The sequence below is a fragment of the Malus sylvestris genome, chromosome 11 (assembly GCF_916048215.2).
Source record: "Malus sylvestris chromosome 11, drMalSylv7.2, whole genome shotgun sequence".
Classification (NCBI taxonomy): Eukaryota; Viridiplantae; Streptophyta; class Magnoliopsida; order Rosales; family Rosaceae; genus Malus; species Malus sylvestris.
Genome location: NC_062270.1, coordinates 3487001 through 3502312, shown reverse-complemented (window position 1 = coordinate 3502312; position 15312 = coordinate 3487001). Strand labels below are relative to the sequence as shown.

The 15312-nt window shown below is 36.6% G+C and overlaps 3 protein-coding genes across 4 annotated transcripts; all 3 read left to right on the top strand.

Annotated features, from left to right (window-relative positions):
- The first annotated feature begins 547 nt into the window (after nucleotides 1-547).
- LOC126589346 (protein DNA-DAMAGE INDUCIBLE 1-like) lies at nucleotides 548-5551 on the top strand. 2 transcript variants are annotated; one of them, XM_050254613.1, is made up of 16 exons: nucleotides 548-830; nucleotides 958-990; nucleotides 1269-1396; nucleotides 1478-1586; nucleotides 1830-1946; nucleotides 2233-2298; nucleotides 2494-2556; nucleotides 2636-2680; nucleotides 2923-2984; nucleotides 3670-3763; nucleotides 3852-3944; nucleotides 4048-4117; nucleotides 4214-4284; nucleotides 4690-4747; nucleotides 5030-5055; nucleotides 5142-5228. In XM_050254613.1, exons 1-16 carry the CDS (start codon nucleotides 765-767, stop codon nucleotides 5145-5147), a joined length of 1107 nt encoding a protein of 368 aa, XP_050110570.1. In that variant the 5' UTR covers nucleotides 548-764; the 3' UTR covers nucleotides 5148-5228. The 2 variants fall into 2 exon arrangements, with proteins under 2 accessions (XP_050110570.1, XP_050110569.1); XM_050254612.1 differs by lacking the exon at nucleotides 5142-5228 and adding an exon at nucleotides 5242-5551 and having other exon boundaries at nucleotides 549-830.
- Nucleotides 5552-7865: 2314 nt separating this feature from the next.
- On the top strand, nucleotides 7866-8888 carry LOC126589347 (protein ZW2-like). Its single transcript, XM_050254615.1, has one exon. The coding sequence runs from the start codon at nucleotides 7980-7982 to the stop codon at nucleotides 8667-8669; it is 690 nt and encodes a 229-aa protein (XP_050110572.1). The 5' UTR covers nucleotides 7866-7979; the 3' UTR covers nucleotides 8670-8888.
- A 3960-nt stretch (nucleotides 8889-12848) lies between these two features.
- LOC126589348 (uncharacterized) lies at nucleotides 12849-14571 on the top strand. Its single transcript, XM_050254616.1, has 2 exons — nucleotides 12849-12986; nucleotides 13673-14571. Exon 2 carries the CDS (start codon nucleotides 13696-13698, stop codon nucleotides 14368-14370), a length of 675 nt encoding a protein of 224 aa, XP_050110573.1. The 5' UTR covers nucleotides 12849-12986; nucleotides 13673-13695; the 3' UTR covers nucleotides 14371-14571.
- Nucleotides 14572-15312: the final 741 nt, after the last annotated feature.

Sequence of the window (15312 nt, the reverse complement as noted above, 5' to 3'; positions counted from 1 at the left end):
AACAATATACAATTTTTTTATCTAACGATTGTATCTATACTAAATGAGTGAGGGAGTGAGCTAAACCTCACAATGAACTAATAATAATATAATTCAAATCCGTCTCTAGTGAAAATCAAACCTAATATTTTTCTCTTAAGTGAAGAACAATATCGTAATATTAAGTGGTAATATAATATAATATTAAAATGCATAACTTTGCAAAATGAGCCTAAAATCAAATGTGCACATCAAATAACGGTACAAAAGCACTCAAAAGGCTATAAAGGGTATTTAGGAGAAGTTGTAAACACACACTCTTAAAAATAGGTGGAGTCATCATTATAAAGTAGAAAAATCGCTTAGTTGGATCAAAAGTCAATAAATTTAAAATAATAAGCATAATCACACGATTATGACCAAAGGAAGATATAAATGCCTTTTTGAATTTTTTGGCCCTTGAAAAAATGGTTGCCATGTCGAAGCTATCCGCTGATTCCATCAAAAAATAAAAATTACATCAATTTATTTTCTTAAACAAATACTAGGAAAAGAATATAACTTTCTTTTAGAGGAAGGAAACTAGACGAGTGCAACTAATTCGTATCACAGAGGATCCTTCTGTCCGTCTTCTCCAAGTGGGACTGGAAGTCCAAACTAATCAAACAGATCCTCTATTATATCCAAAAACCCGAAGCTCCGATTCGATACTATCCACAATACAATCTCACAAAATCATCACCAATCGACTTCGGAGATCCAATCGCAGCGACAGATTGAAGAAGATGAAGATCACAGTGATGACTGCGGACGAACAGATCCTCTCGTTAGACGTCGATCCTCACGAGACTGTAAGACCCTAATTTTTCACTTCAGCAGAAACCCCCAATTGATTTGATAGTTCTTTCAATTAATTTGGAAGCTCAAGTTTTTTTTTTTTTTTTTTTTTTATATTTGATTTGATTTTTTGTGTGATAGGTTGAGAATGTGAAAGCTCTGCTGGAGGTGGAGGTGAGAAATTTAATTTAATTTAATTATTGATGATTTATTTATTTTTACTTTATTTTTGTGGGATTATGCTGTTTTTGGGGAAAACAATATCATATTGAAGTAAAGTTTAGGTCTTTCTGTGATTGGGATTTAGAGTTCATCACTGGAATATGATTGCAGAATTAAAAGTTCGGAACTTTATTTTTGGTTTGGAAGCTAATTTTAAATTCAGTTAGCAGATTAGTTAATAGAGTAATGTGTAACGCATGCTTGATATGTTTTTTAATGCGCATGAGCAGACGCGGGTGCTGCTTCATCAGCAGCAGCTGCTATATAATGGGAGGGAGATGAGGAATTCTGAGAAGCTGAGTGCTCTTGGTGTCAGAGATGAAGACTTGATAATGATGGTATCCACTACCGCTTCGAGGTATACTTGATAATGTTGTACTTTATGTGCAATTCACTGTATGATGTTCGTGTGTTTAATGGGCCTGTGAGTATATTTCAGTGCACCCACCAATGCTTTGAGCTTCAATCCGGATGGGTCTGCGGTAAATCCAGAAGCTTTCCAGCAGCACATTAGGAATGATTCTAATTTGATAGCACAGTTGTTTCAGGTAGCAATGGTGTTCTTTTACTTCTTATTCTGGTTTTGGTTGGCGTTTGCCGATACTTGCTACATAGTGTTTGAAAAGAAACAGCAATAAGTTGAATGAAATCTTCCTTTTTAAATTTTGCATTGCTATTCTGATATAAACTGTTTGTTGCAGTCTTTCAAAATGTAATTCACTGTCCTTAGTTCGTGATTTTCTACTTCCCGTGAGTTTCTTATAGTCTTTTCTTGTGTTTGTAACTTACAGAGTGACCCAGACTTGGCACAAGTTATTCTTGGAAATGATCTCAATAGACTGCAGGAACTTTTAAGAGAGCGTCATCGCCAAAAATCTGAACTAAAACAGAAACAAGATGAGGAGCTTGTAAGTTACATTTTCTTCCGTAGTCATTGTAGGATAGTTGCTACTTAATATGGCCTTCACTGTAATCTGTCTCCATACTCTCCGATTAATAAAACACATATAGCCATATGGTAGTTTATGAAGTTTCCGAGAAATACAGTTACGTTAACTAACTGTAAAAGATATTGCAATGTCTGTATCTGTGAGTATACCTGTTTATCCTGTCCTACCTCTTGAATATTGATTTTGGCATGAATTTAATCCCTGTAACTCATGGAGCTTTTGTTTACCTGAATCTTGTGAGCAGGCTCTTCTTTATGCAGATCCTTTTGATGTTGAAGCCCAGAAGAAGATTGAAGCTGCTATTCGCCAGGTTAGTGGTATTGTGATTATTGTCTTTGTCAAGGGAGTGTGGTTCACAAGCGATAATCCAACTCCATAGTTTCTTTAATAACCTGGAGTTGTAGTTATTCTTTCCTAAAACATTTGCAGTGGTAACATACCCTTAAAATCAAATCTTAATTGCTCACAGTATATATTTTGTTTAATATTGCTAATTCCTTTGCAGAAAGGAATTGATGAAAATTGGGCTGCTGCTTTGGAGCATAACCCTGAAGCTTTCGCAAGAGTGGTATGTATGATTATCAGCTGTTGCTACCAGTGTTATCATTTTAAGTTGGTATTTTGTTTGATGTTCTATGTTTTTCCAGGTTATGTTGTATGTTGACATGGAAGTGAATGGTATCCCGTTGAAGGTAATTATTCCCATATAGCTTAGGACTGTTACTTTTCTTTCTCTTCAGTTCAATGTGATATGAGACTGCTGGAATATTTTTGTGTCATCTGTGTTGCCTTTTACTGCCCTTTATGTTTCCTGTACAACTCAATAAACGCTACCCATCACGAGTAGTATTATCAGTTGTCTTTCTTTATTGATTGTCTGTACTTTAAGTGACTGCAAAAGTTACATACTTTGTCTATTTCCACTTGTATCCAGGCATTTGTTGATAGTGGAGCGCAGTCAACTATTATATCTAAAAGTTGTGCCGAGCGTTGTGGGTATGAGATATTTTTAACTATTAAATAGTAATTTTCTCTTTACTGGTTGTGAAAGTATATTTACACAAACGACTCATTTAATATGTGTTTCATGGTGGACATTCAGTGGCCCATACACAATAAATATGCATGCATGATTTTGAGATGAATGCCGATGTAGATTTGGATCATGTAGAACAGTAGGGACTGTAGGGTGTCCGATAACAATCGCAGTCGGTTGTTTTCACTAGCTACTTATATCATACCACTTTAGCCACTTAGAATAATTTTGCGACCAAACCTTAGATAAGTTCATGTGAAAAAGGAGACTTTTGAATGCTTTATTGCTGATTTTCTTTATTTGAACTCCGCCCATGTCTTACATGGCCGGTCCCAAGCCCGGATAAAGGAGGAGGGGGAGGGCGTCAGGTAGTCGACAGCCGGCACTCCATGATCACGTCGAATCCTTATGAAATATTTTTATGAATACTGATGTTGATTTGGCAACTTTAGCCACATAAATTTTGCTTTGGTGACCAACCCTACTGATAAGTTTTGTAAAAAGGAAGGCAATTTTTGAATGCTTTACTGCTGGTTTTTTAATTACAAATTCTGTTTATTTTTTCTTCCATATTTTTATGAATAACATGAGAGTTACAGGAGCAAAAACCTAACGATGTGTTGTTTTGGGCATTGAACTCTCTAGATTGTTGAGGCTTTTAGATCAACGTTATAAGGGCATTGCTCATGGAGTTGGTCAATCCGAGATATTGGGTCGAATACATGTAGCTCCTATCAAGGTAGCTGCCTGTAATAAGCAATCCATATCATATTATACTGTCTGAAATTCTTACTTGAGTGACAGGCTTTTTAACATTGTTTCTGTAGATTGGAAGTATATTTTACCCTTGTTCATTCATGGTTCTCGATGCTCCAAATATGGAGTTTCTCTTTGGGTTGGATATGCTCCGTAAGCATCAGGTAGAATCCATGCTCCAAATTTTGTGCAAGCTGTCTTTCTCAATGGTTTTAATTAATGGAGGAGCCCCATTTGTTAGTCTTCTAACATTAAAGATGTCATCAGTGCATTATAGATTTGAATGAAAATGTTTTGAGAGTTGGCGGTGGAGAAGTTTCTGTACCATTTTTGCAAGGTTGGTCCCATGATCTCTATGTATGGATATTTAAATATTCTGGAATATTTATGGTCCCTTGTTAAAGAAAAATCTAAATCTATGTATTTGTTTTAGAAAAAGACATCCCATCTCGTTTTCTCGATGAAGAAAGGTTTGCCAAGGAAGCATCCAGCTCAGGAGCTCCTGTAAGTCTACTCGAATTTATACTTTTCCTGAAGTCAAGGAATCTTTTTGCAGTTTCTGATTCTGAAATGTATTGTCTAATAATAAAAAAAATTAGGATAAAAATTCTGGTGTTGTCCTTGCAAACAATTGGATCATCTTGTATGAGGCTTTGTATTTGCTCCATTTTTTTAGGTTTTTTCCATATCTTCCCATCCCCTCCTAATTTTATTGTTAAGTGTAGAATCTATGGATATTACATGGTTTTTTGGATCATAGCATTCATTAGGATAATGTTGTCTTATAAAAGTTTCAAATATAGTAAGGTAGTTGACCTTCGACTTTTATTTCTTTAGGTTACATGGTTTTTTGGATCATAGCATTCATTAGGATTATTGCTCATTTTGCTTTAATATGGTATTCTTCAGGTTACACCGGGAACAGCAGATACGAGCAAAACTGTGCCATCTGGAGGGCAATCTTCTGGTTAGTTTGGATATTGCTCATAGTCGTTAATGGATGCTTTGGTTATGATTTGTGTCGGGAGGTGCAATTTAGTTTGTTTGCTCTTGTTTGGTTGAATCGGTTAAATGCGAATTATAGAGTTTATGGGATGCCTTGATGGTGATTTGTGTCAAGGTGTGAAATTTAGTTTGTTTGCTCTTCTTGGTTGAATTTGTTACTTGCAAATTGTGAGAGCAGTGCATGCATGAATTTTTCCCGCATATAACTGATGGTCGTTTCCTTTTCCTTTTAAACTTGACACAGGGAGTGCTCGTTCTAACCCGACTCAGGTAATTTGTTTTAGCAAACACACTATTTTCTAATTTCTATTGAGAAATTTAATTACGCTGTAGTGTTTACGTTTGCTTAATCTCAGTTCTAAGATATCAACTACGGTTTTCACTCCTTCGGGGTTCGCCATACAGATAAGTTGGATCATCGAATGAAATTTTTATATCTGACAATGCTGGTTGCAGGGATCTGATTTTGAAGCTAAAGTTGCAAAGCTTGTTGAGCTAGGGTTTGGGAGAGATGCGGTAATACAAGCTCTTAAATTTTTTGACGGTAACGAAGAACAAGCAGCCGGGTACCTTTTCGGAGGCTGAGTAAACTCAATACCTTAAAAATTCATTTCATTGTTGGAATACGCTTAGTTTGAGAACTCAATTACAAGGGTTCAAGTTCGAATATTATGTATTTGTTACCCTTTGATCTAGTCTTTTTGATCGAGACCCGCGAACGAGGGTTGCAATTTATACGAAAACTGTTTGCTGTTCCAAACTCCAATCCTTTGGCCGTGATTTTCTTTGAGTATTACGTTTTACTTTGAATCTGTTCTTTAGCCCCTGCTAGATTGACCTTTTCGGATTGAGTTTCGAAAGTTCCTTGATGATGTTTCTCTTGTAGTTGCTGTTAGGGTGCGTTTGGTACGTGGGACGGGACGGGACGGAACGGGACGAGGCGTTCCGTCCCGTGTTTGGTGCGCCAAAAATGGGTGGAACGGGCTGTTCCACGGGACAGATTTTGGGTGTTTTTGCGTTCCACCTCCCCCCCTGGAACGGGTTTGTTCCACGTCTGTGGAACACAATGTTTTACCATTTTAAGACAAATATACCCCATGTCTTTTTCAAAAATTACACCTTCGTTCCGTCCCGTTCCGTCCCGTCCCGTCTGCGTACCAAACGCACCCTTAGGTACCGTTTGGTATGTGGGACGGGACGGAACGAAGTAGGACAAGGCGTTCCGTCTCACGTTTGAGGTGCCTAAAACGGGTGGAACGCGCTGTTTCATGGAACGAATTTTGGATGAATTTGCGTTTCGCCTCATCCCATGGAATGACTTATTCTACATTCGTAGAACATAAAATTATAACCTCTCCGTCTTCTTCTTTTTCCTCCTTATTTTCATCCGAGAGCATCTTTGCTCCCTCTTCGTTCCGTCTCGTCTTGTCTGCAGACCAAACGATACCTTAGATACTACATGTGCTAGAGCAAGGGTGGTTTCAAATTCAGTGACCATTTGATGAAAGCAATGGCTCAAGGTGCCCTTGCGTGTTGCATTTGGAGTGAAATGATAATGCTACATTTTTCTATACGAGTTTGTCTGTATGGACGTATCCCATAATATGGCGTTGAATCACTGTTACAATTTAAGGATCATGATATTCGTACTGGAAATTCGTACCGTTCAAGAGAGCGAGAAAGAAAAATTCAAGGCATTGGTTGTGTGAGGTGAGTCAATAGGCTAAGTTAATAAAGATCATCGTATTCAGTTTCCGTAACCTGGATTATGTGGTAATAGAAAAATAATGAAAATAATGAATTCCAGTAGTTAGTTACATAAATATGCCACTTGTCAATCAGTCGACATGCCATGTGTCAGTAAGTAAAGTGGCCAAGTGTCTAACAACGATTGGTAGGAGCACCAGGTGGCGCAAAAGTTCTCGTCTCAAAGAACGTGCTTGATTCCAGTACCAAAGATGGTAATAGGAGGTGGAATACCCGATTTGGATAGGTATATCATTTTATGACATCGTCGGTTGTGGGTCCCACCGTGGGCCAAGCAAAAATATCACCAAGCCAGACGACTTGAATGTCTCCCACCGTTTCAATTACGTGTCTCTCTTACTGCTCGACACTTGCAACCCTCCAAAAGAAATAAAAAAGAATGGATAGCTCGAAAATATCAACTTATATAGAACGAATTTACCATTATATAACATAGACATTTAGTGATTCATATATTTTTATAATTGTCAACTCGTTCTATGTTAGTCCATTATCTAATTGTAAAGTTAATATTACTGTGCTACCAATACTTAGAAAGATAAACTTATATAAAATGAGTTTACACAGTTTTTTAGCTAAAATGATTTTTGAAATTGACATACGCCTTCCCTTTAGTCTCTGAAATTTAAAATACATAGAACTAATCTTTAAATTTGTCTAGTGTAAATTATTTGGTCATTCGAAAAATCTCCATTAAATGAGAGAAAATGACAAAATACCCTCAATTCTTGTCTAATATTTGGCCATTGTTGATCAAATTAAGATATTTTGTCATTTTGATTTTTATTTAACAGAGATGTTTTACATAAGAAAACAGACTCAATGATCACTTCTATCAACTCAAATCTTAGAAACCGTTTTAGCTAAATATCAATTTACATTATATAGTTCAATAATAGAATATTAATTTATATTTAACAGTGTATTTAAATGTCAAAACGATGATGAAATCGTTCCATGCAAGTCATTCACCAAGCCCACAGAATTGCCATTGCTTCACCGCCTACACTTGAAGAGCACTTTCTATGTGATCTTCCTCCCCTTACCAAACAAGTTAAGGTCTTCATAACGAAGCAACCGCATCGCACACCAATGAAGTTGCCTTTTCAGGAAAGTAACTCCAAAACTCACATGCCAAAAAGACAGAAAATTACCAAAAAGGGAAATCGAAACCATATAAATTGCAGAAATTTTTAGTTGAGACAGGAACACAAGTAGTACACCACATGTTTTAATAGCAGTGGTGAGAAATTTTATTTATTAAGTTATTAACTTTTTAGCACACATATACCATTATTTGTATAGTAACACGTGATGCATCATCCCGTGTACCGGTCACACTGAAAAATTTCTCTATAAATTGAGGCAGTGACATCCCGTTTTTTGACATAAGACGCAGACAATTTGGTTGGCTCTTTTCCGAGAACATGGCCGCTGCTCACCCGGCCAGGGAACGGTTTGTCAAGTTCCTCGGCGGCTGGCTGGACCGCCAGCAAACGTTTCTGGACCAGCTCCTTAAACTGGTCGAATCGCCGGACTACGAAAACAAGGATGCCCGAGAGAGGAACTTAATCGAACAGGTTCTGTCTCACTACCAGCAGTACTTCGCTGAGAAAGCCAGAACGGCGGAGGAGGATGTGTTCGTCTTGTTTTCGCCGCCGTGGCTCAGCTCCTTCGAGCGGAGCTTGCTCTGGTTGGCGGGATTCAAGCCGTCAATGGTGCTGCGCATGGTGGACAGCTCGGTTGAGGACTTGACGGCGGAGCAGGCGAGGGAGATGGACGCTGTGAAGGGCGAGACGAGGCGGGCGGAGCGGGATCTCTCGGAAACAATGGCGAGGATTCAGGAGAGCGTGGCGGCGCCGCCTATTCTGGCGCTGGTGCGGAGGGTGGGGAGGCCGATGGTTGGGGAGATTTCATCGCTGGATATGGTGATGGAGATGCTGAAGACGGCCATGCTGGGGGTTTTCGAGAGCGCCGATGGTCTTCGCGGGTCGACGGTGAGGAAGGTGGTGGAGGTGTTGAGTCCGGAGCAGACTGTGAAGGTTTTGGCGGCGGTGGCGCAGTTTCAATTGAGGATTAGAAGGTGGGGGTTGCAGAGGGACTCGCAGCTGAGCTAATGTGGAAGGACTTAAAACGGGAAACGGAAGTCATGCAAGTTGCTCTATGTTACCGTTTTATTTTTGTTTTTGGCACTTCAGTTGAATAATTTACAAGTTTGTTTTTCTATTTACTTAAATAGTTTACAAATTTGTAATGGGTCGTAGTGCGCGTGATTAAAAAAATCTTGCGATACTCGTGTTTAGAAGCTAATTAAATATTAAAAGCATCTTTAATTATGTTTTAAATATTTTTAATTCAGTTTTAGTTAATAAGATAAAAAAAATAGTTTTGGAGCTCTTTAAAAATTTCTACTTCAATCATAGAGGATCTCTTTCACCAAATTCATCAAATCTACTAATTCGGCTTTTGAAATTTGATCTAACGACTAAAAACAATGGCCTATTTTAAAAGTTATAATAACTTTAGCCGTTTGATTAAATTTCAAGAGCCCAAATTGATGAATTTGGTGGAAGGAATCCGAATAGGACCCCTTTCCATGGTTGACCAATAGTAAAGGAGCTCTTATTTAAAATATTAGTAATTAATGTTAGGAATTACTTTCTCATTTTATAGATTTAGGAGCTTTTAGGAGAATTCCTATCCTAGAAGGTGAATTGGAATTGTGACAAAATAGAAGGTGGATAGGAATTGTGACAAAATCTAGCACGAGTTCATTTAGAGAATCTATTGAAGATGCTCTAAGTTACTGTAATTGGCATGTTATACTATCAAAGTGTTGAATTGAATTCATTACTACACATGGTAAGATTGCATATCTAAAATTATGCAACGATCTAAAAGTTAGACGGTTGTATTATTGAAATATATTATGGAGTGAGTCATGAAAAAATGTTTTAAAACATGTGTCTATATTATATATTGGGAGACATTTTTTGACACAAATTTTGATACATTTCTTAGGGCCTACTTTATAATGTGTTCCGACGATCCAATCATTCATCCTTTAAGTTTCTCTCAAAATCATCTCTACAAAAATCACCGACATCTAAAACTGTATGATCGTTGGATGATATTCATGTCATTCATTAGGATATGTTCTCGAGTTGTTAACGAAATGCTTTGATTATAATAATTTAATAATTTGTGTTGGGGAGGTGTAATTTAGTTTTCTTTGGCTCTTGTTTGGTTGAATTTGTTGAATGCAAGTTGTGATAGCTGACCCATAAAACTAATGGTCGTTCAGTTTTCCTCTTAAATTTGACACCGGAAGTGTATGTTCTAACATGACTCAGTTAAATTCCTTCCGCTATCTGCGATTTTCTTTCGAGAAGTTTAACTTAGCTCTAGTGTTTACACTTGCTTGATCTCTCTTAGTATCAAACTGAAGTAAAGCTTGGATTTTTCGGGAATTAGATGAACGGGTCAAGAAACTCAAATATAAATGCAGAGTTTAAAATTCAGAACTTATTTTTTGGTTTGAAATCCAAATTTCATTTCAGTTAGCTCATTTGTTAATATAGTGGTCTGAGAACCTGCGAGGGTCTGAGAATCTGACCCCAAGCCGTATCAGGTTCTGCATGAGCTTGGGCCAATATTCTGTCCTTTCTTACCCCCGTTTAACTGTCACATAGGTCGATTTGATGATGACCGTATGGAGTTCGTGTACGATGGCAAGGCTACCGACGACTCCGTTCCTTATACACGCGTAGCGGTGTTTCGAGTTTCCATCTCAAACGACTCTGGTGGCAACTCAATCCTTTCTGCAAGTCTTGAGGCTGCGGAATTTTATAAGTTTAGATATTTCAATGATCTCGTTTCCTTTGCTTTTGTTACGTTCCATGAGGTGAAGCATGATAAAACTGAGGAGAAAAACTTTGGCAGGATTATACCACATGATCATCATTATTAATTAGGGGGTTTTTGGAAACCAAAAATTATTTCTGGATTGGATGCTTTCGCTTAATGTGTGTTTGATGTTCTATTCTTCTTAGAAGTAGTAATTTTAAATTGTAAAAGTCATTGAATAACTATGTATCTTGTGTATGACTACTGTTATCTGTCATTGCTAAGATAACCATTAAGCTTATCTTCCGCTGCTGCAGGCTGCAGCGGAAGTATGTTCACCGTGATGATTGAGGGCAGCAGCGGAAGATATGTTTGCCCTAATCATCGAGGCTGCGGACTTTTAAGGTTTTTGCAGAACTTCTAGACATGATTCTACAACTATGGATTGTACTGATTCACGAGATTACTTAGGGTTTGTTTGATATTTTATTTGAAAATTTTTATAATTTCTCAAAACATTTCTTAAGAATTTTTCTTGAATACAATTTTCTTTAAGACTCAAAAACTTTTTTGGTATGCAATTTAAAATTTTTAAATCTTACAACTTAAACTGAACAAAAAATCTATAAGAAGGGGGTCGAGAGAGAAAGAGGAGAGATGAGGAAAGAAAGTAAGAGATGATTGGAGGAAAGAGAAAGAAGTGAGAAGATTAGAGGAGATATAGAGGAAGAGAAATGAGAGAAAGAACCGAGAGAATGAAGATGACATATTGGAGGAGAGACCAAAAAGGTAATAAACAAATAGAGAAGGGGGAGAGAGAAAGAAGAAAAGAGAGATAAATTTGGAGTGAGAGGGGAGGATGGAAAGAAAAGAAAGGAGTGAGTTTAAGTTTAAAAACTCTAAAAACTCACTTTTTGTGTTTTTAGATAATATACTATATTTTTGAGTTAGTCTTGAGTTCAGTTTTTGAAAATAGTCATACCAAACAAGTTTTTAAGACCTAAAACTTGAAAATTGTTTTTAATTTTAAAAAGTTGGATTCAAGTAGAGTACCAAATAAGTTCTTAGCTTTTAGTTTGTGACAACATTTAAACAAGGACGATAGAAGAAATATGTCGGATTATTATTCCGCATGATAAACCTCGACAACAATATTAGTTTTCTATATGTTAAGGACGTCCTATTTGAAGAAAATTAAGTACAGTAATTGTTCTTCTTGTAATTCATGTGTAAGTTTAAACAATCGTTCCTAGTGATATTTTGACCGAACAATACAATGTCAAGTGTAAGTTTCTTTTCACATAACAGTGACATATTAGATCTAAAAATTACACGATGATAAATCTGTTTCGAGCAAGCTACTCTCATGTGACTTTTAAAATGATCAGATATAGCAAAATAATTCAACGGTCTTGTTTGTTTGTTGGGGTTAGTTAGATCAAGAGTAATCTTTACAATATCTTTCACTCAAAACATATTAAGGAGTTAAAAACTGATTGTTAAAAGTGGATCTAAATGAAACCGAATTGACTAGAACAATGTTTTGTCACATACATCCAAATTCGAACCTTTCCGTGTAACTCTTTTAAAACCTCAAGTTAAATACGCATGAACCTTTAAAATCTTTCAAATTCTCAACTGAATACACCAAGTAGATTATATTAGAATATGGCTAATATCAAAGAATTAAAGACTAACAAAAAACTATGTAATTAATTAGCAGTTCAAGCAAATGACGTTTTACCGTATTGATGAAAAACAATAATACTTATGCACTTTGTCGCAGTTCGATATCCACCAATTCCCTTCCTTTAAACATTTAACTATCTAACTCAATAGAGTAAATTGTACAAATGGTCCCTCAACTTTAATCAAATTGGAGTAATGGTCCCTCAACTAAAAATCCATTACCATTGGTCCCTCAACTTATCAAAATGTGTAGCTATAGTCATTTTCATCAATTTTGTCAAAATTTTGTCAAAATAAGCTATGTTGGAATGACCATTTATATAATTAGGGTCCCTCAACTCATCAAAGTGTATAATTATGGTTCTTTTCGTCAACTATGTCAAAAAATTTGTCAAAACGAGTTATATTGTAAGGACCATTGCTACAATTGGATTAAAGTTAAAGGACAATTTCTCCACTTGAATTAAAGTTCAGGGACCAATGGTAATGGATTTTTAGTTGAGAGACCATAGCTGCACGTTTTGATAAGTTGAGGGACCAAAGGTAATGGATTTTTAGTTGAGGGACCATTGCTCCAATTGAGTTAAAGTTAAGGAACCATAGCTACAATTTACTCAACTCAATAACACTATCGTTTGTCAAAATAAATAAATAACAGTTCAATGATAGTAAAAGCCCATAGGAGAGTTGCAAGTGGACTAGCCTGTTAAATATTTTTATAAGAACACATAAGGCCCAATCCATACCCAAAACACCTACTTCATATAAAATCAAAACCCTAGTTAATCCTTCTCTCTTCCTCTTTCTCTTTCGAGCCTCTCTCTCTGCTCTCTCATATCGACGAAGACGCAGAGGAAGAGAGAAGAAGAAGCTCAAATTCTACTTACATCCCGGTCCAGGTACTTTCTCTTTTATCATAAAGGTCCAGTCTTTTCTGTATCATTTCTTAATCGCAATCGAATTAGACCATGCATAATCTAAGATCTTGTGGGTATGTTGAAAAATCGGTTTATATCTGTGTCTTTGTTTGTTTTTTCTTATTTGGGTCTGTGTCAATTTGGATGCCTGTTCTTCTTTCGTGCTCGATAATAATTTTTTCAGGCACCTAATGATGAAATTGGGAATATTTAATCGCCTTATATACGAATTTTAATTTAATTTTTTACATTTGTTACGTAAATTTGGAAGTGGATTAATTGAAGCAGTTGTGAAATCGTAGGTTCATGATTGCATCTTAGGCCCCGGAATGTTTCCATGGTGGTGGTTGTGAGAATAACTGTTGTAGTCCACTAGATAAGGCTATTTTGCGTTATAGAATGTCTCGTATATTTATAATTTCATTGATATATAGAGCTTGTGGGTGAGCCACGGAAAAGTTGCTTCTTTATGACCGAACCTAAGACCTATCCCTTACGAGTGAAGAGGAATTCCACTAGACCGCAGTACTAAGTGGCATATAGAGCTTATTAGAGTAGAGGTTTATTGTAATAGATGTTTGTTTTGGTTTGTAAACGGGGTTTGTATGAATATCTGATTTTGTGCTGCTGTATTAATCCCTTGATCAAATTTTGATTAATCTTTGAAGGGTCGTAGTGAGCGGAGGTAAAAATGCAGTCCAACGGAGCTCTTACAGCCATGGAAGTTGAAGCAGGTCCATATGCACCAAATTCAGCGGCCGTGACTTTACCACCCAAGCCATTGTTTGCGCCTTTGAAGGCTCATGAGATGTCAGATGGACAAGTCCAGTTCCGGAAAGTCTCTGTTCCGCCACATCGTTATTCGCCCCTCAAGAAAGCTTGGATGGACATATACACACCAATTTATGAGCAGATGAAGATAGACATTCGTATGAATCTCAAGGGTCGCAAAGTTGAATTAAAGACTAGAGCCGACACACCTGAAGTAAGTAATCTACAGAAGTGTGCAGATTTTGTTCAGGCTTTCATGCTGGGCTTTGATGTTATAGACGCCATTGCCCTTTTGCGAATGGATGAGCTGTATGTAGAGTCGTTTGAGATCAAGGACGTTAAAACCCTTCGTGGGGAGCACTTGTCTCGTGCTATAGGAAGACTGTCCGGTAAGGGCGGTAAAACAAAGTTTGCAATCGAGAATGCTACAAAGACGAGGATTGTGATTGCTGACACCAAGATTCACATACTGGGTTCGTTTGCAAATATTAAAGTTGCAAGGGATTCACTTTGCAGCCTTATCTTAGGGTCCCCTGCCGGAAAAGTGTATTCGAAATTAAGAGCAGTTACTGCCAGATTGGCCGAAAGGTTTTGATTTCGGGTTTGTCACCTTAGAGTGTTGGTCTTGAGTTATGTTAAGCTAATTATAGTTTTGAGTATTTAGAGGATGCCTGTGTCTCTGCTAAAGGTTGTTGGAGGATTTTGTAACATCATAGGGACATCTTGTAAGATTTTTCTTTGTTTTTTTTTTCTTCTTTTGGAAACAGGTTGGTATGAATTGATTTTATTTTTATTATTTTTTCATTTGATTATACAGTTAATGCATCTCCTACGAAAATAAATTGACTTAAAAACGTGGAAATTAGGGAAAGTTGAAGTTTCTCTATAAAGGTAATGTAACATGGGTAGAATCCAGGTCGATAAAAATGGATCTTGTTCGACAAAAGTAATGTAATATCTTTTAAATAAAACGATTAAGAATAATTAGGTAAAAATAGTTTTTGTAACTACAGCTCGATTGAGTAATTACTTTCTTATAGCAACAAGGCTTAAGTATTCTATAATTTAGATGAATTTTGTATAAATTAGTTTCTTAATTACTTTCTTATAGCAACAAGGCTTAAGTATTCTATAATTTAGATGAATTTTGTATAAATTAGTCTCTTTGTCGAAGGAAAAAAGAAGAAGAAAGACATGAGTTTCGAACCCGAAATGCACATGTAAAAATTCAACACCATGTCTATCTAGATATAGTGCCACATGGTCATTTTATTGCATATATAAACTGGGAAATGGATCATCTCTAGATCTTTTTCTCCTAATCCATCAAATCAGGGAATCCGGACTATTGAAATTTGATCAAACGACAAAAGTTATTATAACTAAGTGGGTCCATGTTTATAGTCGTTGCATCAAATTTTAATGATCCGAATCTTCTGATTTGATGAATTAGGAGAAAGAGATCCAGAAATGGTCATTTTCCATATAAACTGATTACCGCAATAGTCCTAAATGACGTGGAATTGGAAAGAGAGAG